This window comes from Sorex fumeus, unplaced genomic scaffold (assembly GCF_029834395.1).
Source record: "Sorex fumeus unplaced genomic scaffold, SorFum_2.1 ptg000012l, whole genome shotgun sequence".
Classification (NCBI taxonomy): Eukaryota; Metazoa; Chordata; class Mammalia; order Eulipotyphla; family Soricidae; genus Sorex; species Sorex fumeus.
In genome coordinates, this window is record NW_026606069.1 from 518,340 (window position 1) to 546,135 (window position 27,796).

Genomic DNA, 27,796 nt, shown 5'->3' on the forward strand with positions numbered 1-27,796 from the left:
TTTTATTGAAATTTACAGTACTGTTAGTTAAACTAAACAACTAATCCAGGTTCCATTGCCGGCATCCCATATGGTCTCCATGGAGAATTGCTAAGAGTAATCCTGAGTTCAGAACCAGAAGAATGCACTGAGCATTGCTGGCTGTGGCCCCAAAACAAAACAAAACAAAAGAAGTTTTAGGATGGTTCTGAGATAACAAACCATGAATTGGAGTTCATAACTGATGTTTGTCATATTATTCGTGTACAGTTTATATGATAAATGTTAATTAGTCTCAGAAATGTTTCCACACATCTGTACTTTGTCAATGATGGACTTGGTGTTCCATTTGTTTAAGTTTCTCTGGAGATTTCACCTGACTGGGAACAAGAATCTGTAAACATATTAGTCCAAAACACTGCCCTCTCATTGATCATCGATTTGCTCCAGCAGGCCAAATAACATCTCCATTTTGAGATTTCTTGTTACTGTGTTTAGCATACTGAAGACATCATGGGTAGCTTGCCAGGCTTTGCTATGCAGGCGAGATACTCTCGGTAGCTTGCCTGGCTCTCCTAGAGGGGCAGAGGAATCGAACCTGGCTCAGCTGGGCTGGCTGTGAAGAGAGCAACGCAGAGTCTTCTGCCCCCTTGCCTGGCTGTCCTTGCTGGCACCCCTTGGAGGGGGACAGTTTGAGTTCCCCTCCCCGCCCCGAGCAGAGATCTGGCAGCCGAAGACCTCCAGAACCAGCCACAACCATGCTGAGCCCACTCTCCACACACATGAAGGAACCGGTCGAGGAACACAGGTAAGAGGGTCCCGGGGCTGAGATCTCCAAGCCTGCTTGGATCGGGGCTAAGTATCCTCCACCCAGATCCTCCATCTTCCAGTAGGCAGCGGTCACACCCACCAACTGCCCCCTGGTGCTGTGTAATCCCATCAATGGCGAAGACCCAGAGACTATAAAAGCCAGCTCCCTGAAGCGCATGGCCACGAATGTGGGACATCTTATTATTTCATTTTTGCTTTGGACAACCTGGCAAGCTACTGAATGTAACCTGCCCACACGGCAGAGTCTGGCAAATACCCCGTGGTGTACCCAATATGCCAAATACCAGTAACAATGATGGGTCTCATTCTCCTATCCCTGAAAGAGCCTTGAACATGGCACTTTTTAAAATCTCAGGGCTAGGACCGAAGGAGACGTTACTGGTGCCTGCTCGAGGCAATCCATGAGCAACAGGATGATCGTGATGGTGAGGGTGATCGACCGGGCTGGTTGCGCGCAAGGCAAATGCCCTACCACTGTGCTATCGCTCCAGCCCTCATTAGTCCAAGCAGAAAGAAATAACAAGTTACCTGAGAATTGGGCAAAAATATAGGCACACAAACACCAGTGGGTAGAAAACTTGAGATGTTTCTCTAGGCATTTTGAGAACAGGATGGTATAGAGGAGAGAGAGCTGACTCACTGTACAGAATGTCTGAAGTGTTGTGAGGCATCTGACAGCTCTGTCCATACCTTGATTTAAGAAGTGCAGTTCTTTTTTTAAAGAAACTTCACTTAAGTCCTATGGTTTACCAAGGTGTTGGGCTGGGGCGATAGCACAGTGAGTAGGGGGTTTGTCTTGCATGCCAGTGACCCGGGATCAATTGCTCCTCCCCTCTCAGAGAGCCCAGCAAGCTACCGAGACTATCTGCCCGCACGGCAAAGCCTGGCAAGCTCCCCGTGACATATTCGATATGCCAAAAACAGTAACAAGTCTCACAGTGGAGACATGACTGGTGCCCACTCGAGCAAATTGATGAATAATGGTAGGACAGTGCTACAGTGCTACCAAGATGTTCATAATATATTTGTTATGGGCATTCCACGTTCCTACACCAAACCCACCACCAGTGTGACCTTCCCTCCACCATTGTCCCCATTTCCCCCATTTTCCTAACCACTCCCTAAATTGCCTCATTAGTGTAGGCCCTAAATAATTTATTTTTATTGCCTGTTTCAATGAGTAATAGACAAATGGAATATCCATTAATCTAAATGACTAAAGGAATTATAAAAAATAATCACTAAAAGAAAATTTGTGAAGGGTCTTATATCTCGCCATGGGGTCATTAAGTCCTTTTGTTGCTAGTTGAGCCTTGTATTTGTTTTTGTTCATTGAGTTTAGTTGGCTTCTATGTCACTTTCCCATATAATTTGGTGTGCTTCTACTGGAATGTCAGTATTGTACGATTTGGAGGTGTTACCAGACAACACACGCCCTCCTACACCCCCGCCCCCCCCACCCAAGGAAGTCCAGAAATTGTAGACCTGAGCTAATGAATGAGTTTACATGGCAGAGACTCTGGCATGTGGGAATTAATGACTTCCAGGGCTTCCTAAAGTTCAGGGTCAGGAAGGGGGAGAATGGGAGGTTGCCCACCGCCACTCTGAAAAGACCCAGAGTTTTCAGCCTGAAAACCAGTGTACTTGAATTTGTGTCTGTTTGGTGTCTCTGCAGAGATTTGTCATGAAGCAGTGGAGTTGGGCCTTTGGCAGCTTTAGGATACAGCTACAAAGACTTTGGGAGGGTGAGGACTTAGCATCTCCCCACAAAGACACCCCCAGGGATTTTCGCTGGGAATTTGGTGTATCCATGAATTTTAGTGGGTTGGCTTACATCTACTTGGAGATTTAGTTATGACTCTGAGACTCCGGAGAATACTATTCTTTTAACATGTGTTCCCTACATCTTGCAAAGGATAACACGAACCGTTCTGGAAGTTCCTTTAACATCTGTGTTCATCACTCAATCACAACAGGAAATATAATTTTTGAAGAAAGAGACCCTCCTGAAGAGACACGTCTCAATCCAGTCTAGAGTCAGGGTTCCCACTGACAAGACCGTAAAGGCACAGCACCTCGGGGCAAGCTCTGATGATGGACACCTAGTACCACAGGCTGAGCTCGGTGCCCACAACTAGAGCTGGTGACTGTGTGAATGCTGAAAAGCACAAAATGTGTTTGGGATCCAGAAAACAAGAGGCAAAAACTAAAGCTGGAAATACCTCTCTTACTGACAGGGGAAGTAAAACTGCTTGATCAGAAGTTAATCACAGAGTCAGCCCCTGCCCCCTGGGGAAATGCAGCTGAGGTCTGCTTCAAAGGCCATACTCATGGCAATGCCAACAGACATTCCTCTTTGTGTCCAGGAAACTCAAGTTTAACAAAGATCATTGAGCTGGATAAACTTTCTTTAGTCTTGTGTGAAATGGAACCTAGGAATCACATTTCCCTTAAAAAGTGAATCTTGGGGCTGGAGTGATAGCCTAGTAGGTAGGGAGTTTGCCTTGCATGCGGCCGACCAGGGTTCAAATCCCAGCATCCAATATGGTCCCCTGAGCAATGCCAGGAGTAATTCCTGAGTGTATAGCCAGGAGCAACCCCTGAGCATCGCCGTGTGTGACCCCCAAAAGGAAAAATAAATAAATAAATGAAATAAAAAGTGAACCTCCCTGACATTTGCTTTGGAAGGAGACAGGAAACCAAACTGCCCTTTCCTCAGTGTGGAGAGATCATCCCCACCTATCATTGCCTCCGCCCCCGCCTCCTGCAAATGCATAGTTTCTCTAAAGGGCTCAATGGCTCTATCCTAATTCATGGGAAAATATGGGCCACTAATCACTCTTCTTGTTCCCACCTGAAACACTTTGAAAGAGGTCATCCAAAAAAAGGAGACTTTAAAGGATTTCAAATACATATATGAAAACTATTGGAACTCAGACAGGAAATTTTATAGACTAGAAGGGCTGGAGCGATAGCACAGCGGGTAGGGCGTTCGCCTTACAAGCGGCCAACATGGCCGACCCGAGTTCGATTCCTCTGCCCCTCTCGGAGAGCCCGGCAAGCTACTGAGAGTATTCGATATGCCAGACACAGTAACAACAAAGTCTCCAATGGAGACGTTACTGGGCCCGCTCAAGCAAATCGAGTATAAGAAAGGAGGCATTGAAAGAGTTATGCTTGGAATATCATGTTTCACTCAAATGAGAGAAAGAATCTGGAGTTCCGACCTCCTTTGATGATCAAGAATAAAGGACACTGTCTCATTTGCCAAGGCGTCAAAAATCAGAAGGTCTGGGCACGCACGTAATGAGATTTGGAGATGACCGCTGGACTAGAGCCGGTTTACTGACTGGATTCTACGGGACTTCTTCATTAAGACCCTAAATGATTGGTTTGAGGCTCTTTGTGTTCCTAGAACGAACAGACACCATTGGGCTACGCTAGCACGTGACAGGGAGAAATGGAGACGTTACTGGCACCCGCTGGAGCAAATCGACCATTAATCGGAAGTCAAGTGATCAAGTCTAAGAAAGAAACAACAGAAAACACAAGCAACTGAATAAAAAACGCCTTTATTGGAAATGTGGTATACAAAGTAGAAGCCTGTCTGCCATCCCAGGCAGCAGGGAAGGGCATGTGCTTCAAGCCCAGTGTAACCAGGACAACTTATTTCCACAGTGAGGAATTTCCTGAAAAGTCACCGGTTTTTGTGAGGGTGAGAGGTGAGCACACATGGTTGAGCTACAGAAAAATAAATTTATATAATCCTGCATGGGACATAACAAAAGAAGTCTTAAGACCATCTCCAGGTAGTACATCTGAACACTCAGGGCTGGGATCTACAGCCCACCCATACCACCATCCCACCAAAAAAAAAAAAAAAAAGGAACAAGAGGCAATATACAGAGAAAAAAACAATGCTATTCTTCCCTGAAAGTGAAATGAATACTTTTCAAAAAAATCATGCCAGATTCGATGACAACTGAATTAAATAAGACACAGTGATCATTGCAAAATCCACAACCTACTCTATAAAGTAATTACAGGAGGAAAACAGAAACAGGGATCAAGCTCCTACGTCCTCCCCACGCCCACGGAGAGAGGGGTGCAGTCACGCCCCACGCGGAAATAGGGCTTGAACTCTTGAGCAAAGGGCTCGGTGAACGAGTGCAGGTGAGACCTGTCGGAGGCGGCGTTGTAGAAGGAAAGCTGGCCCAGCTCCCAGTCCAGGTAAACGCCGATGGCCGGGGGCTGGTCCCTGAGAGCCAGAGGCACAGCCCACGCGCCCACGGCCAGGTAGACGCGGTCCTGCGGCTGCAGCGTCCAGCATCTCTTGGGAGCCGCCAGGGGACGCGAGGCCTGGACCGAAGGGGCGACACTGCACACGCCCACGGCCCACTCGGGCTTGGCGCCCACCTGCATCTCCCAGTAGTGGCGTCCAGAGGCGAAGCCCTCCCGGCCCAGGACCACCAGCTCGGCGGCATCTTCCGGTGGCCCAGGATCCCCAGCAAGGTTGGGATTTTTCCTCACCCAGGTCACAGACTTTTTATCTTTAGACACGCGCAGGCTGGGGTGGGACGTGTCGGGGTCCAGGCTGATGCTCTCTCGGAATCTCCGGATGATGCTTTTGAGCGCTGAGCACAGAGGAGGGAGGCTGTAGGCCACCGGCCTGAAGCACAGGGGCTGCACTGCCGGGGCCTGCAGGCCCGCCCAGCGCTGCTGCAGGCCCCTCACGCCCCTCAGCACCACCTCCTCGGACATCACACTCCGCTCCGCCACCTCCCGTCTGAGGTCTTTCAGCGCCCAGATGTGGTCCGAGTAGGCCTCCAGGTTGGCCCTGAGCTGCTGCTGCAGGCGTTTCTCCTCTTCTGACAGCCTTCGGAGAGCTGCCTCTTGCTCACTCTCCACAAACTGGGTGAGTTGCTCAAACTCCGAGGCCAGCTGACTCAAGCATTCTGGCCTCCTCGGTCAGTTGAAGGATCTTTCTATCATGGGTGACTTCTAGCTTCTGCACCTTTGCCAACCGCTTTTCCAGTGACTTGATGTACTTGAGCCTTTGTCTGTGATAGGATGTGGCCTCCTCCACAGAACACTGAAGATCAAGACACCGGGCACACAGGGGACACAGCAGCGCCTGGTCGTCCTCGCAGAAGAGGCTCATCCCCTGCCTGTGGTCTTCATGCCTGTGCTCCTCTCCCCGTGCCATCTTGCTGCTCCCGGAGCTGTGCAGGCGCTTGGCCAGGTCCACCAGCCTGCCCAGCTGGGCGTTGGCACTGATACGCATCTCCTGGCGGGCCAGCTGGCACACAGGACAAGGGAATGTGTCCTGCAGGTCCTTCCATGACATGCGGATGCAGGAGTCGCAGAAGTTGTGGCCACAGTCGGTGGTGACGGGGTCATTGAGGTAGTCCAGGCAGACTGGACAGAAGCATTTTGACTGCATTTTGGCCAGGATTGCTGACACCTCCACCATCCTCAGGTGTGGGAAGGGCAGGACTGGGATAGCGTGGGCTGTCTGAATGTGGGACTCCTCAGGTGGTTTCCTGTCAAAATAAGTTACACCTTCAGACCTCTATCGTATACTCAATGTCTTTCTCAGTGAGGATCCTTCTCTGATGACTTATCATACTGCCTGATCCACTGTTGTCCAGTGACTCAAGTCACAAGGAGCAGCCCGTCATGAATAAATGTGGATATGAAGAGAAGTCGAGCTCACCAACTCTCTTGGCCAGCAATATCTCCAGCTTTAAAACAGCTGATATGTTCTGAGGAAGAGAAGACCCTCCCAAGGAAGTAGGAGAATGAGCTTTCCAGGGCCCTGCTCACCGTCCTCAAGGCAACCAGATTCTCCTTCTTCATAATCACTCAAAGATGCCAACTCTGTAAGGCTTCATGGAATAGAACCCTGAATATTTAGTGATAATCCCCAGCTGTGACCAAAGTCCTGGAGATGGGGAAATGACTCAACGTAATCCAGGAAGATAGGTGCTAAAGTATAGTACTTCATATAAGCAAACAGATATCAGATCGTCTATGAAGTATTTCCTCCAATAAAAATAGTGTTCTCATAGAACAGACACTAGGAATGGAAATTATGCTCTCCCTCTGCCTCCCATAAACCCACAGTCCTTATTGGTTATTTCCTGGATCAGTGACCCGGGTCTGGCTGAGTCCTTGGTAGTGTTGAGCTGACTCTCCCTGAAGGACTGTGGAAGTCGGCCTGGCGCTGTCCTGTGATTGACCTGCGTTTTTATATTCTGTTGGATCGGTGGGGCTTTAGAGAAAAGACCAGTCAGAACGAAGGGAGCTGCATTAATCCTGATAGGATACTCTGAAATAAGGGATTAAGTAGTACTAGCCAGGTGGAAGGGGTAGGCCACTAATCCTGAAAATCCAATCTCCACAGTGAATTTCCTACCTTTATCCTTCTCATGTTTTTTTTTTTTTTGCTTTTTGGGTCACACCTGGTGATGCACAGGGGTTACTCCTCTCTCTCAGCCCTCAGGAATTACCCCTGGCTGTGCTCAGGGGACCATATAGGATTCTGGAAATTGAACCCGGGTCAGCCGCGTGCAAGGCAAACGCCCTTCCTGCCATGCTATCACTGCAGCTCCACCTTCTCATGTTTCTTAATCCCATACTGGTTGAGAAAGAAATAGTAGTACCATGCTGTGTTTCAAGTTCAATCTTCCTTTCTGAAAGTGCAACTGAATTTTTAAGTTTCTACTTCTCAACTGAGATTCAATTCCATTGCATATGGTCCCCCAAGCACTGCTACGAGTGACCCCTGAGCACAGAGCGTTGAGTAACACCAGGTACAGCTAAAATCAGAACAAATGTTGCACATTCTCAGAATCTTTAGGCTCCCTGGAAGGCTTGGAATTATTTTTCTTCTAACAGGCAAACAAATAAATAAAACTTTCTGGCTTTGTTCAAGCTACGGGATGCATGATGGTTGGCATGTCAAAGTTTTCTCCTATATCATCCACAGAACTGTGAATGTCTCTGTCTTGACCTCAAAATTTTCTTGATCTTTTCCTAATCACTGTGGATTGGTGGGGCGTTAAAGGAAATCCCCACCATGTTCTGGTTCTGTTATTATTTGCTTTTTTACAGGACATACCTGGGGAAAGAGAGGTCAAAAGAAGCAAGAGAAAATATCTTTCAGTGGTTTGATAACCTGTTAAAAAGCTTTTCTTATAAAACCTGGAGCGATAGGACAGTGGGTAGGGCATTTGCCTTGCACGGGGCCGACCCAAGTTCGATTCCCAGCATCCCATATGTGCCCATATCTCTCAAGTCTCTACTTCAAGATTTTAATAGGCACTAACTCAAACGCTTGGGCTTTTAATATCCTGAGAACTCATCTTTAGTCATGGTTGGCCGGAAGATGATGATAAAGTCTGACATAAGAGCACAATGCCTGGAGACCTCCAAAATTGGTGTGGAGTACAAGCAGGTATGTAGAAGACCATGAGAGAAACACTTAAAGAGACTTCAAAGGAGGCCTTTATTCTTAAGCAAGAATCACTGTCATGAGTACTTGTGTTATAGAAATCAGATGGGCCTACACCAGAATTGGTAGAAGTTGGCCAAAGAAGCACAATCAGCACAGTTGAACGTGCCAACTGCCTGGACACACATATGCCTTCAAGGTCCCAGTGCTGGTCCTCCAGAGTTCAGCCTTTCTGCGTGGTGCCAGCTTTCGTCAAGCCAGTCAGGGGGAATCTATGCCCAAATTATTTTGAAGCATCAATGATGATGAAGTCACCTATCTTTTTTGGAGGAATGGGGTGCAGTGAAAGAAAGTAAAAAAATATTTTTTCTTTTATTTTTTTAAAATTGAATTACCAAAACTTACAAAATGACAGTCATTTGAGATTGAGTTTCAGGCATATATTGTTCCAACAATGCCTTCACCAGTGCTCACTACCTTCCACCAATCTCTCTGATTTTCCTCCCACCCCCAGCCTGCTTCTGTGTCAGGTACATTTCCCTCCCTCCATTGAAGGACAAAAATCTTTATTCATCTGTGTATGGTGTGGTTGCTTGGATATCAAAGATTTTGGGTGGAAGTGATAGCCTCCATTTTTGTGTTCAAAATTATTAGGAAGGCATTAGTGTTAATATGTTACAGTTGCTTAACTGAAGCAAAATTATAAAGTGATTCCTTTACAACTGTTAACCACCAAAAGGAAAACTGAAGGTCAGATGCAGCAGTCTTTTGAAAATTAATACAAAGTCTTTTAAAAAAACACACAACAGATCACACAGAAAGAACCCGGGGTTAGTGTGTAGTACAAGGACTAATGCCATGCTAGAGAACCTCTCTTTATTTTGCCCCATTTCATGTTTTCCTCCTCATGGCAGTAAGACCCAGGGCTGGCCCTTCATCTTGAGGACTGGACTTACGATTCTGGGGACAGATCTTTCTTCTGGGGCTGTTAAATGATTATCAACACCTGCTACTCCTTAAACACCCCATAAGTAAGTGGGGGAGGGGGCTTTTCCTGCTTTTTGCTCCTATGAAACTGGCCTCTTCCCTGTCACATTTCTTGCCCTCCTGCAAACTAGAGGAGCTGCAGATAGGGGACTCTGGTTTGGGGGCTTGTCTAGAACAACTGGAGAGCAGAATAGGGACTGACTCTGGCTTGTGGGGGTGAGGGGCGCTTACCAGTTCATGCAAGTCCCGGATGCGTAGCTTACAGAATCTTAGGTCAGGCCTACTAGGGCAGGAGATGAAATGAGCACATCCAGGTTGTCTGGGTCCCCAACCATTGGGAAAGAGAGAAAGCAAACTGGAGCCTGGCACAGGTTGGGGTGGGTGGAGATGGGGGCTACTGGGCCGTGGAGGATCCTGGAGAGAAATCTGATACAGGGCCTTGAGTAGGAAGTCATTCCTATCTGTGTCCGCAGGTTTCTCTAGTTCCCTATCTTGTTCCTTTGTGAGTGCAGGAATGATCAGAATAGGTATCCCCAAGTAAATGAGTTCATCGAAAAGCAAGTAGCTAAGATGTTGGTGGTTACTGGTTTATATGAGAGGAGGGTCACTGTCACTGTCCTACCATTGTTCATCGATTTTCTCGAGCAGGCTCAGTAACGTCTCAATCTTGAGACTTTGCTGTTATTTTGTTTGTCATATTGAATACGTCACGGGTAGCTTGCCAGGCTTTGCGGTGCCAGTGAGATATTATTGGTAGCCTGCCAGGTTCTCGGGGAGGGGCAGAGGAATCAAACTTGGCTCAGCCAGGCCAGCTGCACACAAGGAAAATGCCCTACCGCTGTGCTATCGCTCCAGCCTTTGAGAAGGGGGTAGCACAACTCAAGATTTTCTATCCCTAAGCAGGTAGGGTGTTTGCCTTGCATGAGGCCGACCTGGCCGACCCAAGTTCAATTCCTCCACCCCTGTCGGAGAGCCTGGGAAGCTACCAAGAGTATCTTGTGCTCAAGGCAAAGCCTGGCAAGCTACCTGTGATGTATCCAGTATGGCAAACACAGTAACAAGTGTCAAAATTGAGACATTACTGGGCCCGCTGGAGCAAATCGATGGAAAATGGGAGAAGAGTGACGTGAAGCTTTTCTCCTCTCCAAAAATCCTGCTAAGTAGTCCAGGAAGGTTTGGCTCAAGGGGAAGAAAAAAATGTGAGCCCTATAGAATTTCAGTAGGCAGACAACAAATATGAACCAGGAACTTATAAATCTTCTAAACTTTATTTATAAACCTTATAAACAGTCTTTCTAAAAATAATCACTCAAACACACTCAAACACAAATAATTTTCATAGTAGTTCACCATTCCTTTGTGGTCAAACATATTGAAATTGATTTTGAAGAGGGTCCAATAGCAAAATATGGCATCAGTTTCCCTGTGAATTTATCAGTGATTTTACACAAATATAATCTGTTATTCAAACGATAAATGGAAAGTTCTCCCAGTTCATAGTCTAGAAATACACCAAATTGCATACCTGGGTCTGCTTGTTTAATGTCCATGTCCTGTTCTGTGTTCTTTGCAGTCTGTAAAAATGCCCAATAGCCATTTTCAGGGGTTGGTAGTATCCCAGAATTTCCGCAGAATGATTTTTTACAAACACCTATGGACCATTCACCAACCCCTGTGACTTCTACTTGCCAAAAATGCCTGCCCCCATCAAAGCCCTCACAGCTGAGCACAGCTGGGTAAGGAGTAAATGTCTGGGAGTTGTCAAGAAATTGCGGTAGACTTGTTGTAGATATACTTTTCCTGTCTTTGGAGATAATCAGACTTGGATGTGCAGTTTCAGGATCAAGTGTCAAATCTACCTGGAACTTGCTGATCATTGTGTGCAGACCAAAATAATGTGGAGGGAGGGCTAAACTCTCTGTCTTGAGTTTATACAAAAAGACTGCTGGGAGGGTTAAGTCTTTGTGCCGACTTTGAATACTTTTGATGCTGGATAGCAACTCTAGGTTGGGCAGCAAATACTTTTTTCTTGCGTCACTTAGAAGATTTTTATGTGTGTCCATGTGACTTGAAATATAGCTTTTGTTTTCGGTGAATTTATCCTTCTCTTTGTTCTCTTCCTTAATTAATCTGGCATCACTTGCAAAATGTTCCCTTCTCAAGAAAAAAATGAATTCTTTAAATTCAGAATCTAATTCTGTCTTCTGACTCTCTTCAAGACTCTCTTCAAGAAATTTTGAAATTTGTTTCTTACAATCCATTTCAGTGGTTTCAATCTTCCTCTTCAGAAGCTCCATGTAGCTTCTGAGCTTCTTTCTTTGACTTGCTGCAGCTCTCTCAGCAGGGAGGAGGTAGTGATCCTGGTGGTCATGGGTGGTCCTGCACTGGGGACACAAGAGCTCAGAATCCTCCTCACAGAACATGTCCAAGACCTCCTGGTGCTTCTCACATAGTTTCTGTTCCTGCCGTTTCCTTTTATTCCCTCTGATGGGGAGCTGATTAACGATGTCAGTGATGTGACACAATTGGTTGTTTCTCTTCAAGTTCCTGTCAGGGCAGTGGTGGAGGCAGACAGGACAGGGGAAGATGTCCTGTAGGTCAACCCAGCGCTGTTGAATGCAGGAGACACAGAAGTTGTGGCCACAGGCTAGAGTCACTGGGTCTCTCAGGTAATCTAGACAGAGAGGGCAGCTGGCTTCTGATTGGCGTTCGGCCAGGGAAGCGGAAAAAGCCATTCTTGGAAGAAGGATGTCTGGAAATAAGTCTTTTAAAATATAAGTATTCTGAAGATAGATCTTTTAGAATGATTTTTTTTCTTTTCTTTTTGACTTTTTCTTTTTGTTTGTTTTGGGCAAACCCAGCAATGCTCAGGGGTTACTTTTGGCTCTGCACTCAGGAATTACTCCTGGCAGTGCTGGGGGACCACATGGGATGCTGGGGGTCGGCTGTATGCAAGGTAAATGCTCTATCCGCTGTACTATCACTCTGGCCCTGGAATATAAGTCTTCTGAAGATAAGTCTCTCAGAATATAGTTCAATCCTACAGTAACCGAGCTGTAAGAAGAAAATATATGCTCAATTACTCACTTTCCCTAAGTAAACTGAACACTTTTTCCAATTTTCTTGCAAGCTCTAACAAATACACATTTAATTCATTTTTCTCATACAAATGCACTTATTCTGACAGAAAAAGTAACATAAGACAATTTAGCTTTGAGCATCTAATTGCTACGAGACTTCCTTTTAATAATAACAATAATAATAATAATAATAACCTGGAGCGATAGCACAGCAGGTAGGGCGTCTGCCTTGCACGCAGCCAACATGGCCGACCCGAGTTCGATTCCTCCGCCCCTCTCGGAGAGCCCGGCAAGCTACCGAGAGTATTCAATATGCCAGACACAGTAACAACAAAGTCTCCAATGGAGACGTTACTGGGCCCGCTCGAGCAAATCGATGATCAACGGGAGGGCCTTTACCTTTTACCTTTAATAACCTTTACATAGGACCCACAAGAAATTGGAGTTAGCTCAGAAGTGTTCATAGAATGCTTTTAAAAAGCATCTTTGAGTGTCTGGAGCAATAGCACAGCGGGTAGGGTGTTTGCCTTGCATATAGCCGACGTGGGTTCAATTCCCAGCATCCCATATGGTCCCCCGAGCACTGCCAAGAGCAAGTCCTGAGTACATGAGCCAGGAGTAACCCCTGTGCATTGCCTGGTGTGACCCAAAAAGCAAAAAATTAAAAATTAAAAAAATATAAAAAGCATCTTGGACCTTAGAGATTGGTGAATGTAGGCAGATTCTGGGGAGAATGCAGTCAGTGATGTGTAAGAGAGAGGTCTAGCCCTGACTGTCACCCTATGGCCCTAACCAAAATGAATTCCTCTCCATTTGAAGTTTGATATGGGGTCTAAGAAGCAGGAACCATGAGTGGAAAGAACGTAGAGTGAAAACAATAATAGGAGGTTAGAGATATTTGGATTAATCCCTGAAGTAACATTGTAGACTCAGAAATTTTGATAACTCAGGTATTTGAAATGTAGGGAAGAAAAAGATAAGAAATCTCAGACATTTGAAATGTAGGGGAAAAGACAGAAAAGAGTAAGATAAAATTTGATTTGGTTAGAAGAGGGGCTCGACTCGACTCCAATTCAAGTAGGCTTGGAGGTCTCGGCCCCGGAACCCGCGTGGCTTTGTCCCTCTGCCAGTACCTTCATGTGTGCGGAGAGTGGTCTCAGCATGGTGGTGGCTGGTCCTGGAGGTCTTCGGCTGCTGGAGCCCCGGTCGGGGCGGGGAGGAAAGCTCGACCCGCTTCCCTCCAAGGGGTCCCGGCAAGGGACACCCAGGCGCGGGGGCAAATATTTCCTTATTATTTCTTATTACCTCATTCCTACTTTGTACAAACTTGCAGGCTATCGAATGTAGCCTGCCCACAGGGCAGAGTCTGGCAAACTCCCCGTGGCCTACCAAATATGCCAAATACCAGTAACAATGATGGGTCTCATTCTCCTAAAGAGCCGTGAATATAATCTCAGGGCTAGGATGAAAGAGACGTTACTGGGGCCTGCTCGAGGCAATCGACGATTAACAGGATGATGAAATGAAAAATGAAATGAGAAGAGGGGCAACACAATAATGGTGAGCTCTAATATATTACTAGACAGCATTTTAGGCAGATGAAACAAAACTATTATGATAACCACAACAAATCCTCCAATACAAATGTAACTCCAGCTTTCTATTTCTCAGCCTTTTCAAGCAAAACTCAGACCACACATTAGTTCATGCGTAAATTCTAATTTTTTTGATAATTAATGGATAGAACCCGTTTTAATGTCAATAAATCATAATAAAGTAAAAGTAAAAGTAAAGGCCCTCCGTTGAACATCGATTTGCTCGAGCGGGCCCAGTAACGTCTCCATTGGAGACTTTGTTGTTACTGTGTCTGGCATATCGAATACTCTCGGTAGCTTGCCGGGCTCTCTGAGAGGGGCGGAGGAATTGAACTCGGGTCGGCCATGTTGGCTGCATGCAAGGCAAACACCCTACCCGTTGTGCTATCGCTCCAGACACTCAAAGATGTTTTTTAAAAGCATTCTATGAACACTTCTGAGCTAACTCCAATTTCTTGTGGGTCCTATGGAAAGGTTATTATTATTATTGTTATTATTGTTCCACTTCCAATCCCTTTTTGGTTCCTGACCTGTGACAACTTAACATTACTTTCAGTCTCTTCTGACCAGATTAGCACCCCCACCCGTACCACCCAACCTTATTGTACAAGACCCATCTGTGAATCCATACAGACCATCTCCCATAACTATAATCCCTTGATCAATCCACTTCCAAGGTGATCACGTCTTCCTGCTTACCTTGAACAGTTCAAGGATCTTTGCTCTGCGTTTCTTCAGGGCTGGTCTCTGACAGATCTCTTCGAAGACAATAGGACACCAGGCTGATAGCAGTTTGTGCTCTTCTGTTGTGAGCAGGGCATTTATAGGCAACTAGGTGGGTCTAGGACATTGTTGACACTCTTTAAGGTGTGGCGGATCCTCCCCCAGGTAGGAGGACAGAACCAACAGGAGCTAAAAGGATATTCTGTGTTTCTGATTAGTGGTGAGGCACAGAGGAATCTCTCAGGATTGAACCAGTACCGGGTGTCGTTGTGCTGTGCTAAAATGCATGTTTTCATTTGCACTGAATTCCATTGCTAAGGAAGAAAGTGAAATCTGAAAGTCTATGTCAGGATGTTCATTTTGCCCCCATTGAATTATTAATTGGACACAGCTTTTATCTCTCTTCATAATCAGCAGTTTCCTGTTGCCTAGAGGTCTTTGAAAAATTGCTTTCCATCTAATAGGTGAAAGATATTAGTTGATTTAAAAATAATCTCACCAAGGGCTGAGGAAATAGTACAATGGGTAGGGAGCTTACCTTGCACACTGCCACCCAGGTTTTGTTCCTGGCATCCCGTATGGTTGCCAAACACTACCAGGAGTAATTCATGAGTGCAGAGACAGGATTAAACTCTGAACATCACTGGGTGTGGCCCCAAAACCAGAATAAATAGATTAATAAATTAAAGAACTTCAGCTGCTATACTAAAAATCCTGATTTTCTAGTCTCTACATCTTTGATAGCCATTTTGCTGAAGAGCAAATTTAGAAATCTCTGGAAGACTTTTTGAGTTCTCTCTTTTATAAAGTTTAAGAAATGAATCCAACGGCAAGACCAGGAATCAGTTTGAATTTTTGGGAGGCCACACCCAGCAAAGCTCAGGCGTTACTACTGGCTCTTGGGCTCAGGAATCACTTCTGGAGAAGCCTTGGGATCCATGTTCAAGAGAAGTGTGTTGGAACACTGTACTGTATCTCCAGCCCCTCAGTTTTCATTTCTATGTCAGCAAGAGTCCCTTGGCCCTTTTTGCCTAACATTTCTCTCTGCTTCCGCCTATTCAGCTTCCGCATGGTGGCTCCATTGTTTCATAAAAAAAAAAAAAAAATGCTATGTCAGTTTCTGCACACAGTAACATAGGAGAGAATTAAAATTTATACTTTGAATATTTGGATGGAGCAATAGCATAGCGGGTAGCACGTTTGCCTTGCATGCAGCCAACATCACTGACCTGAGTTCGATTCCTCTCTCCCTCTCAGAGAGCCTAGCAAGCTCCCGAGAGTATCTCGCCCGCACAGCAGAGCCTGGCAAGCTGCACGCGCACAGTAACAACAAAGTCTCCAATGGAGACGTTGGGCCTGCTCAAGCAAATCGAGGAACAACTGGAGGGCCTTTACCTTTACCTTTACCTATATACAGTAACAAGTCTCACAATGGAGACGTTGCTGGGCCCACTCGAGCAAATCGATGAACAATGGAAGAACAGTGACAGTGATATTGTACTCAGGATGATGTTAGTATAAACATGAACGTTAAAGGTGCCTATAGTGTGGGCTCAGAAGGAGATGAGGAATACACTATTTGAAACTAATTTGGTCCCCTGAGTGATCCTTGCTTAGGCATGAAGTTGGAAGTCAGCCCTAACCTGCTTGTGAAAAAACAAACCAAAACAAAACAAAACAAAAAAACAGAAAGCATAATGGAAAGAAAAAAAAAAGTGTTTTCTAACTAACCTCATTATATGCATGTATATGCAATATGAATAAAATAATATTAGATATAAAACCCTCAAAACATACAAAATAGGCAATCACAGTTCCACCACACAGAATTAAAGATAGGGTGTACTGTCTATTCAGATTTTTTGTCTATGTGGAAATGTCAGCCACTAGTTAAATATCATACTTACATATTCTTCCAAAAAATTGGAAATCTTTTATCATTCTTCCTTTCATAAAAGAAATGTTTTTGGTATCATTAAAATTAGTCAACATTGATTCTGTAACATCAAAATTGATGAAAGTCAAATCTTCCAACCTCACAGATAATGTATTATATAATAACAATTGTGAACTTTTGCAATGCTTTCAGAATACTTTACTGTTGCACAGAAGACCTGAATTATCTTTTACATTTTAAAAATTTTTTGTTTTATTTACAACAAATAAAGGTAAAGGCCCTCCCGTTGATCGTCGATTTGCTCGAGCGGGCCCAGTAACGTCTCCATTGGAGACTTTGTTGTTACTGTGTTTGGCATATCAAATACTCTCGGTAGCTTGCCGGTCTCTCCGAGAGGGGCAGAGGAATCGAACTCGGGTCGGCCATGTTGGTAGCACAGCGGGTAGGGCGTTCGCCTTACAAGCGGCCAACGGGAGGGCCTTTACCTTTACCTTTTACCGTGATTTAAAAAAGTCATTCTTAGTTGAGTTTCAGGAATACAGTGTTCCAACAACCAATCCCATCACCAATGTCAACTTCCCTCAATCAATATTCACAGCTTTCCTCCAGCTGCTATAAAGCTAAGAAAAAATGGTTATCAATATCTATGCTAAATGATTATATCCAGCACTGATAAGTATATATATATATGTATATATTTATTAATACTTAGATTCAAGAACTGTAACAGTAGTTTCCTTTCAAATCTATGTAACGGGCTGGAGTGGTGGTAAGGTGCTTGCCTTCCATGTTGCTGACCCAAGTTTGATCCTGTCACCCACTATGGTCTCCTGCCTGAGCCTGCAAGGAATAATCCCTGAGTGCAGATCCAGGACTAAGCTACATAGTAAGGAATTTGTTTTAATACAGCCAATTAGGGCTGGAGTGATAGCACAGCAGGTAGGGTGTTTGCCTTGCATGCAGCTAACATGGTCAACCCAAGTTTGATTCCTCCGCCTCTCTCGGAGAGCCTGGCAAGCTACTGAGAGTATCTGGCCTGCACGGCAAGCCTGGCAAGCTACCTGTGACGTATTCGATATGCCAAAAACAGTAACAGCAAGTCTCACGACTTGTTGTGAGATGTTACTGGTGCCCGCTCGAGCAAATCTATGAACAACAGGAGGACAGTGCTGTAGTACTACAGCCTAATGGGGTTTGATCCCCAGCATCACAAAGGGTCTGGAAGTCACGTTTGAGTATAAGCCAGAAGTAAGCCCTGAGCACAGCTGCATCTGGATTTAAAAATAAATAAGTAAAAAATAAAACACTTACCACCACCAGTGGGCTGGAGCGATAGCACAGCGGTAGGGCATTTGCCTTATGCGCAGCTGGCCTGACTGACCCCGGTTCGATTCCTCTGCCCCTTTCGGAGAGCCTGGCAAGCTACCAAAAGTATCTCGCTCTCACAGCAAAGCCTGGAAAGCTACCCATAACTTATTCAATATGCCAAACACAGTAACAACAAAGTCTCAAAATGGAGACGTTACTGGGCCCGCTCGGAAAATTGAGGAACAACGGTAGGACAGTGACAGTGATGCCACCAGTAATGACCCCAACACTACATTCCAAATATTCTTTCTAGTCACCTTAGATCCTAAGTCTTCACATAGTCCAGACATGTATGGTACCACTGTATTACTTCCGAGGCCCACATTTATGTGTTTTTCTACTTCCTGCTTAGAAATCTGGTCTTAAACTCTAGATCTATAATGGTCACTTGACATTTTCACCCAAAGAGTCAAAGGAAGAGCAGCAAGTTTACATGCTCCCCAGAACCCAGTTCATTGACACTTGTAGCACTGTAGTACTGTCCTCCAATTGTTCATTGAATTGCTCGAGCAGGCACCAGTAATGTCTCCATTTTGGGACTTTTTGTTACTGTTCTTGGCATACAGAATACGCCACAGGGGAGCTTGCCAGCCACTGCCATGTGGGTGGGATACTCTTGGTAGCTTGCCTGGCTCTCCGAGAGCAGCGTAGGACTCAAAACCGGGTCAGCTGCGTGCAAGGCAAATGCCCTACCTGCTGTGCTATCGATCCGGCCCGAAATTCTATGCTAGACTTTATAAATCCTAATTTGTGGACAGTCACAAATTTGTCATTCTCTCTATGATTCAAGAAAATCAGCTGAAAGGAAAAGGGAGAATTTGAACTGTGGACACTAGCTAATTAGGGATTTATTACACACTTAACCTATCTTTGTGGAACCGGTGCTCTTTTTATGCTTTAGAGTTACATACTGAGGTACTCAGAAATGTGACTGACATTAGAAGAGGGAGAAGACTGTGTTTGAGATGGAAACATTTGTAACCATTTACATGAGGGTCATTCTACTTTTGTGTATATTTTAACTTTACCTTAAACCAGAAATTTTGTTGTTGTTTTTGAATCACAGCTGGCTATGCTCAGGGCTTATTCCAGGCTCTGCGCTGTGGGATCAATACACATGGCAGGATTGGGGAACCATACAGGGTGTCAGGGATCAACCCAGGCAAGCCAAGCACCAAACCAAACTTCATGCAAGTCAAGCACGAAGCTCTACGGTACCCCCATCCCCCACCCCTCCAATTTCTAATTTAGGAGCACATAAAACCCAATTTAACCACCTAATGCTGGCAACTTGGATTAGGTTTCTGAATTAAGATGATTATTTGTTTCGGGTTTTTTTTGGGGGGGGAAGGGAAGCATACTTGCACGCAAAGCTTGTGCTTTAGCCCATTATTACATTTTTCTCTCCAGTCCCAGAATAAGCCAATTATTTTTTTTTAAACTTCAAATAGTTTTTTATTTTTCACCATATAGGTAATAGAGACCTTAAAACACTGTAAGATTCACAAACTTTAAAAGTAAAAAACCCAATAAGTGTTAAATTGGTATGAATGTTTTAAAATGAACACTAATTGCTTATTTTAAATTTTTGAGTAAATTTATAATCTTTTATAATGTAACCATAATGTATCTTTTGGTTTCCTAATATTATTTAATTAAAAATCCAGAGAGAAAGAAAATAATTGGCCTACTTCTGAGGGATATTTTCCCTATATACTAGTTAAAAAATAATTTGGTATTGTATATAAGAATTTATATTTCTTATCCTGGTTTTATAGTAGCTTTAATACATAGAGGTTAGAAAATAGGCTAGGTGAAATGTAGTCTTCAAATACTTCATACACATGCATTTTGTCCATAGGTGATAACGTCCTATTTCAATTATTTCATTGGGATCATTTTATTACGTTATCTCATGACATTTTCTTTTTTTTTTTAATTTTTATTAGTGAAACACCATGTGGTACAGCTGTAGACTTACAAAGTTTTGTGCTTGGATTTCAATTATACGATGGTCAAATACCCATTCCTCCATCAGTGCCTATTTTCCACCACAACGGGTCCCAGTATCCCTCCCACCCCCCCATCCCCCCATCCCACCCTTCCTCTGTGGCAGGGTATTCCCTTTTGTTCTCTCTTTCCTTCTGGGTGCTGTGGTTTGCAAAAGAGGCATTGAGTGGCAATCATGTCGGGTCTATAGTCTACTTTCAGCATGCATCTCCCATCCTGGGAGGATCCTCTCAACACCCTTTATTTGATGCTCCCTTCTCTATCTGAGCTCCCTCTCCCCCTAGTATGTGTAGCTGGCCTCCAAGCCATGGCGCAAACATCCTAGTACTAATCCTGGCCACTCCTGGGTGTTAGTCTCCTATTTTATTAGAATAAACCAATTCTTAACGGGATTGGGCACTGTGACTCAATGGGAAAGCATATGCTTTGCATGTTTAATCCCCAGCACCTTTTTTTTTTAGAGATCAAAAGAGCAAGCAAGATTTTTATGTCTACTCTACTTCTGAGGTATTATTGTCCACTATATATATATATATATATATATATAAGATCTTCCTGTTAAACTGATAATTGAAGAGTCAGGGAAAAACCCTTTCTCCTGTCTTACCTCCTAGTAAAGGGAATCAAAACCACTACTTGCTTTCCTTCCTGTCAGTCCTTCACTCTTGTTCAGAAATCCCCAGCATTTACATACTGCTCCAGGCCCTTCTCTAGGGCAGGGGAGTGCCTAGATGGTTAGCTACATCTAACCAGGATCATTCCACCCCAAGTGCTAGGCTAGCTTCCTGCTATCTATCAGAAGACTTCTCTCTGCCTCCAGCATTTCCTTTCCTTCTCACTGTCCCTTTCCAACCAAAACACTGCTTATAGCCTGAGAGACAGGAGAGGGGTTAAGGCATTTGTCCTGCATGTGGCCAACCGTGGTTGTATCTCTTGCACTATACCACCAGGAATGATCCCCGAGCATGGAGCCAGGAGTAAGCCATGAGCACAACCAGGTGTGCACCCTCCCTGCCGCAAAAAAAAAAAAAAAAAGTAAGACCACCCCACCTGAAAATTTTGCAGTGAGCTTCTGTTGTTGTTGGAAACAACAAAAATGTTCAACTACAGATGACTGGATTAAGAAATTGTGGTATATTTACACAATGGAATACTACATAGCTCAAAGAAAGAACAAAATCATACAATTTGCAACAACATGGATAGAAATAGAGGATTTCATGCTGAGTGAAGTCAATCAGAGGGAAAAAGAATTGATACAGATAGATCTCAGGTGTGGGGCTTAAAGATATACAGAAAAGTGGTAAAAAAGGGCCTAAGGCAACACAACTAAAAAATTAATCCACAAAGTTCAGTGTTGGTGGGGGTTTGAAATGGAAGGGTGCTGGGGTTCTTTGGAGGAGGGGGTGGGTACACTGTATCGGAATTATGTGCATGAGAATCCATCTTTAACATATTGTAATTTACAATCAATTTAAAAAAGTTAAAAAAGAAATTCCCTTGGGAAATCATCACTTTAAAGAATTAACTGATCACCCCAGGCACACAGCCTGCAACCCACCCTTTCTAAAACTGTGCTCCCTGTTCCCTTTTCTTTTTGGTTTTTGGACCACACCCAGCTGTGCTCAGTAATTGCCTGGCAGTGTTGAGGGACCCTATGTGTAAATAGAGATTGAACCTCTGCTGACAGTGTTCGAAACAAGAAATTTTATCTGATACACTATTTTTTTATTGACCCTCCTCAACCCTACACACATTTTTCTTTCTTTTTTTTTTTAATTAGTGAAACACCATGAACTACAGCTGTAGACTTACAAACTTTCCTGCTTGGGTTTCAGTTATACAATGATCAGTACCCATCCTTCCACCAGTGCCCATTCTCCACCACCAATGATCCCAGTAGCCCACCCCCCTCCCCCGAACCCCACCCTGCCTCTGTGGTAGGGCATTCCCTTTTGCTCACTTTCCTCAAGGGTGTTGTAGTTTGCAATAGAGGTATTGAGCAGCCATTGTGTTCAGGCTATAGTCTGCTTTCAGCATGCATCACTTCAATACAATTTTCTTTTGAGGATCTGAAAAGACAGCTCAAAGCATTGAGCACATGCTTTGCATGCAGGAGGTCAAGGTTCAACCACAGGTACCCCATGCTTCCTCAAACACTGAGCACAAAGCTAGAAGTGACACTCTTTTGAGCACCAGTTGGTGTGGTCCAAATTCCCAAATAAATAAATAAATAAAAATCTCTTGTTTTAACCTTTCAGGCAAAAGAGCTATTTTAAGAACATTGTTGCCCATAAAGTTTGGTGTAAATGAGATATCCAGTAATCCTGGATTTTCCAGGCCCACAAAAAATTGAATACAAGAAAGAAAAGTTGCCAAGAAGTAACAGTTTATTGAGAGTAGAGACAGGAAGGATGCTTGAATGGGAGGGCCATCAGAGAGAGCACAATGGGAAGGTTGGTGACTCAGTTTCATAGATTCTCTTCCTAGTAGTCCTAGCTTGGACCACTACTTTATGGTAGATGGTAGTTGCCCGACTGAATTAGGGTATCTTCGGATTTCCAGATTGAATTTTGAGAAAAATGTCAGATATTTCACTAATCTGTTATGTGGCCATGGCCATATTTTACTTTGGAAGTCACGTCTTTAATATTTGAGTGTACGCTCACTTACACTCGTGTTCAACCGCTCATCCTAGATCTCTTAATGGCAATAAAGGTCTATTTCCTGATGTATCCTGTCATCCATGCAAAACTCAAGCTTATCATATCTTTTTTTTTCTTTTTGGGTCACACCCAGCGATGCACAGGGGCTACTCCTGGCTTGCACTCAGGAATTACCCATGGTGGTGCTCAGGGGACCATATGGGATGCTGGGAATCCAATCTGAGTCTGCCCCGTGCAAGTCAAACGCCCTAACCTTTATGCTACTGCTCCAGCCACAAAGGTTATCATATCTTGTTCATTGGCTTTTATCCCTATTAAAAACTCCTGGGTCAGGAGGTGGCTCAAAGGGCTGCAGAGATGCTTTCATTTGGGAGACTATTTGGTTCTATCCTAGCAAGTGGAGGGTAAAAAAGCACAGAGGGGTGTGACCCCCAAACAAAACAGAACAAGTCTAAACCGAAATTCTCAAGGTTGCAAGTCCTTGGGGCAGCAAGATTATTGCCTACTGATCAGTCTCAACAAAGAGTTTTTCATCTTTTATACATCCAGACCCTCCCCGTTGAGATGCAAACCAAACCAATAACTTTTAAGTTCGACCTGTGCTGATTTCTTGAGTCTTAAAGATGTTTTAACCTCTGGTTTATTCAACTAAGTAAAATTTTACTGTGACAGTTTCTCAGAAGATTTCAGAGAGCCAGAGCGGGGCAGAATTTACTGGGTCTGGCAGTTCTGTCTATTAAGATGTGAAGAGTTCCTTGCTGGAAATGTACCTCTTTCATTCCAAAATGTAATCCTTCAGTGTATGAAATGAGGGTGTGGCAATGTAATTTTGAAAAATTCACCTTCAGGGGATTCAAAGAAAAACAAACAAAAGAAATAAACAGAAAAAAAAAGAGAGACACAGACAGAGGAAGGAAGGAAGGAAGGAAGGAAGGAAGGAAGGAAGGAAGGAAGGAAGGAAGGAAGAGAAAGATCCAACCCAACCTTCAACCTTCCTTTTAATCCCAAATTGCTCACGGGGCTGAAAAATAGGAAGAAACCTAAAAACTGCACCTCAAGAGATTGAATGCAATTAACAACAAAATGATAGCAGAGGGGAAAATGCCTCTAGGTGTGCCAGGATCCCTTCCCTCCCTCACTGGCTGGTAGGGTGGGTCATTGACTCACCCCTTTCTGGAGTTACAGCCAATCGTGGTCCAGACTGTGTCATGGGCTTATAGCTCTAGGGTGGGTCATTGACTCACCCTTTTCCGGAGTTACAGCCAATCGTGGTCCAGACTGTGTCATGGGCTTATAGCTCTCGCATATTTAGTCTCCTGGGATTTTGATTTCAGATCCACCTCTGGACCTGGATCTGAGGTTCCTGCTGCTTCTTGCCGGACAGGGGCTGCACCGACCCTTCTTGCAGGTCCACTGTGGTGAGTGTTCTTGGGTGTGCTGGAGCTAGCTTCACGTTGATCCCGCTGGGTCTCTTGTGTCAGGGGTGGCTCTTGGGAGCATTAGGTCGGGGTGCTGGGTACCTTAATTAAGCAAGATTTTGATCTGATCCAGAATGTGGGGAGTTGTTATTGAAACGAAACTCAGGCTTAGTGAGGTCTCTTGAAGAGATGGTAGAGGTGCAAACTGGAACATGATTTTGAGTTGGACAGATCTGAGGGTAGGCGTGTTAAGGATGAAGAGAGAGCCAATGTGAGCCCATGTCTGGAGTAATAATACAGTGAACTGAGTACTATCAGTGAACAGAGCACACAGTCAACATGGGTTCTATACCCCGAACCTCTTATGGCCTCCCATCTCTGATTATATGGTCAAGAGTAAGCCCTGGACAGAGCAGGAAGTGTCCCCAAAACAAGACAGTCTGGAGATATTGGTACACATGGGCTTGAAAAGATTAGACTCAATGAGGCAGGGAGGCGGGGCGGGGAGGCGGGGCGGGAGACAGGGGTGGGGGGTGGGGGTAGGAGATAGGGCATGGGCCTGTGGTGATAGGTAAGAAGGAAGAGTGTGGCACACAAAGTAGCCCCCATGTGGACCTTTGAGATACCCCTCCCCCCAATCTCGCATGTTGGCTATGTCCAGGGTCAGTTTATGCTATTATTAATGCTCACAAAAATCTGAGTGATGGTTTCAGCTTGATAGATGAGCAGTCTGTGGTGGGTCCTTTGGGGTGTAAGTTCTCTACCCCAGGCTCTCTTTCTTTCCTTAATTCTTTGCTGAAATGCTTTTTAATCATTTGCCCGGGTGAAAAAAAATAAGCAAGATGGAGGCCATTTCCACTTCAGGCATTTGACAATCTATTATGGGTATGGGAAGGTCCCACCAAAATATTGTAATAAGGGCAAAGTCACATCGCAGGCTCCGCGTATTAGATGGACAGTTGTGTGAGGTTAAAAAAGGTCTCGGTGTTTTATGTTTACAGAAAATATTTAAGTTTACATTTTCTCAAAAATGGTCATTTTCCGAGTTCTGCAAGCCGGCTCTTACATACAGCACTGGAGGGACCAACAGCTAGATATTCTAAGGGCGGGGTTGGTGGACTATGTCAGGAGCTGGACCCAAATGATCTGCACTGGTGGTACTAGGCGAGCTCAGAACTGTCAGACCCACATAGTTAGACCTGGTGTTCGGGGTTCTCCCAGCCCCAGCACAGCTAGGAGTCCTGCACTGTCCATCCCTAGATCCTAGGCAGAGAAAATGCAGGAGGTGATAGTACAGTGGGCAGGGCAGCTGACCCCAGGGTGGGTATGACCTTCAGAGCACCACCAATTGTTTAGGTTTTCTTTTTTGTTTTTCTAATTTTGCATGGTTTTGGACCACACCTGGAAGTCTTTGGGTCTGACTCCTAGTTCTGTGCTCAGGCATCATTTCTCGTAGGGCTCTGGGGACCCTATGGGATGCTGGAGATAGAATCTGGTCAGGTTTGCTGCATACAAGGCAAGCACCCTACTCGCTGTATTGTCTCTCTGGCTCCACACCACAAATTGTGACCCTCAAACTATCAAAAATGTGTGAAGTAAATTGCTACAATCATGAATATCTTATGTATTTTTAAAAAGAATTTCCACTCAACAATCTTAGTGTTTGTATTCGATTCTTATGTGAACATTTTAATACTTCAGTACTTATTGAATGGTATTTTAACATAATGTTTTTCTTACTCTTTAGGAGGATTTAGGAGGATTTAGTCTTGGACTTGAGGCTATTTTCCTGAATAAGAAAGCCATCATTCACATCATCCAGTGCTAAGGCCAGCAGCTCAGCTGACACTGTCCAGTATTCCATCGACTATATATAGCCTGTGGGAGTATTTTTGACAACAAACGTTCTAAAGGTAACGGGCTAAAGGATAAACAGATGTGTAGAGGCTGCCATTAACATGTCAAGCCAGTTAAACTGAAAACTGGTCATTTCGCGATATCTATAGGAGGATATTCACTGTTCACTGGGTTTTGTCTTCTAGAGAGCAAAAGGTCATACCACCTTCCCACTTTGGTCTTTATATCAGTGGAGATGGAGACGGCCCTGGAAGACCTCCAAGCCGGAGCTAGCTGTTTCCTCTGTAACGACTACTTGAAGAACCCAGTGACCATTAACTGTGGCCACAACTTCTGTTTCTCTTGCATCAACAAGTTCTGGGAGGACCTAAAGGATATTTTTCCCTGCCCTATTTGTCGAATGTGCTTTCCAGGAAAGAAATTCAGGAGGAACACCCAACTGGGTAATTTGACTGAAGCTGCTAAGCTGCTCCAGAAAAGAAGAAGCAAGAGGAGGAAGCAGAAAGAAAAGGTTGTTTGTAAAAAGCATAATCTAGTGTTGGCCTTTTTCTGCCAGCAAGACCTGGAGGTTTTATGCTCACAGTGCAGCTTCTCCTCCGACCACAAGAAACATCACATCTGGCCTGTCGAGAGGGCTGCTCCCTATTATAAGAAAAGATTGGAGCAGTGCATTGAGTCATGGAAGAAAAAAGTGAGACGACTAGAAAAAGTCAGGATTATACAAACCAGAAGAGCCTTGGAGTTGAAAAAACAGGTAGAACATGCAAGAGACGAAATAGAGTCTGAATGTGAGCGGCTTAAATTCTGTCTTCAAAATGAGCGAGAAACTCTTCTTCAGCAGTTAGAAGAGGAGGAAATGGCTTTTGAGACCAAACTGCGTGAAACCCGAACACAGTGTTCCGAGTATACCTCGACATTAAAACGTCTGTTACAGGGCATAAAGAGCAAATCAGCCCTGGCATTACTGACAGACGTTAACTGGATCTATCATGCCTATCAAAACTTAAAGTCCCCTGAGCCTTTTTCACTCCAGTTAAAGGAATACAGTTACCATTTGCCACCCCAGTATTCTGGTCTAAACAGAGTCATTGAGCGATTTGAGGTAGATGTGTTTCTAGATCCAGAAACAGCACATCATGATCTGACTGTCTCAGAAGATAGGAAAACGGTTCGATATGGAAGAACACGGCAAAAGTCAACTCATAGCCCATGGAGATTCTACCTCTTCCCAGCTGTTCTGGGTTCCAAGGGTTATAATGCTGGCAGGCACTACTGGCAGGTGGAAGTGAAGGACAAAGTTGGGTGGATTGTGGGTGTCTGTAAAGAGACTTTTCTCGGGAGGAATCAAGCACCGAATCAAGCTTTTTCAGTACAAGATGGATTATGGGGTATTGGACGACGGGATGTGGATGATTATGTTGCGTTAGGGCCTCAAAAAATCGATCTCTTCCCAGTCGTAATGCCTACAAAGATTGGTATTTTTTTAGACTGTGATTTGGGTGAAGTTTCCTTTTACAATTTGAGTGACAAATCTCATCTGTATACCTTTAAAGTTTGTTTTCTGGATGCAGTTTGGCCTTATTTCTATACTGGAACTGACCCCCAACCTCTGAGGATATGTCCAGCAAGAGATTCTGAATAATAAAAATGATTTGTAGGCTTGCTCTTCAAGCCCATGTTCTCCCTTGAACAAGTATCCTGCTTGCTTGCTTGTGTGTCTCTTTGCTTGCTTCTTCCACTCTGGAGCAGCTTGTGTTCTATCTCGAGCACATTTCCCCTCTTTCTCTCCTCTCACCTCTTTCTAAGCAAGTTTCATTCAATAAAAGCTATCTTGCTTAAAAAAGAAACTATTGTAAGACTTGTAATTTGAAACTTTTTTTCTGTAGTGGACAGTGCGTATGCTCTAGAGGCCATGAATTTTAATTTTTA

The 27,796-nt window shown here is 44.4% G+C and overlaps 2 protein-coding genes across 2 annotated transcripts; one reads left to right on the top strand and one right to left on the bottom strand.

The window, feature by feature from the left end:
* Nucleotides 1–4,884: 4,884 nt before the first annotated feature.
* On the bottom strand, nucleotides 4,885–6,283 carry LOC130020449 (tripartite motif-containing protein 75-like). Its single transcript, XM_056111062.1, has 2 exons — nucleotides 5,825–6,283; nucleotides 4,885–5,721 (listed from the first exon to the last, which is right to left on the bottom strand). The coding sequence occupies exons 1-2, from the start codon at nucleotides 6,281–6,283 to the stop codon at nucleotides 4,885–4,887; spliced, it is 1,296 nt and encodes a 431-aa protein (XP_055967037.1).
* Nucleotides 6,284–8,185: 1,902 nt separating this feature from the next.
* LOC130020450 (tripartite motif-containing protein 60-like) lies at nucleotides 8,186–27,509 on the top strand. Its single transcript, XM_056111063.1, has 4 exons — nucleotides 8,186–8,269; nucleotides 8,365–8,526; nucleotides 23,905–24,010; nucleotides 26,053–27,509. The coding sequence occupies exons 1-4, from the start codon at nucleotides 8,186–8,188 to the stop codon at nucleotides 27,507–27,509; spliced, it is 1,809 nt and encodes a 602-aa protein (XP_055967038.1).
* The last annotated feature ends 287 nt before the right edge of the window (nucleotides 27,510–27,796 follow it).

What these genes read in the sequence shown, in the direction of transcription:
- LOC130020449 (XM_056111062.1), bottom strand. Translation starts at nt 6,283, where the DNA reads ATGGTGGAGGTGTCAGCAATCCTGGCCAAAATGCAGTCAAAATGCTTC. An exon ending in TGGAAAAGCGGTTGGCAAAG is followed by an intron (nt 5,722 to 5,824) that starts GTGCAGAAGCTA and finishes CAACTCACCCAG; the next exon opens with TTTGTGGAGAGTGAGCAAGA.
- LOC130020450 (XM_056111063.1), top strand. Translation starts at nt 8,186, where the DNA reads ATGGTTGGCCGGAAGATGATGATAAAGTCTGACATAAGAGCACAATGC. An exon ending in TGCCAGCTTTCGTCAAGCCA is followed by an intron (nt 8,527 to 23,904) that starts GTCAGGGGGAAT and finishes TCGCATATTTAG; the next exon opens with TCTCCTGGGATTTTGATTTC. An exon ending in CTTCTTGCAGGTCCACTGTG is followed by an intron (nt 24,011 to 26,052) that starts GTGAGTGTTCTT and finishes TTTGTCTTCTAG; the next exon opens with AGAGCAAAAGGTCATACCAC.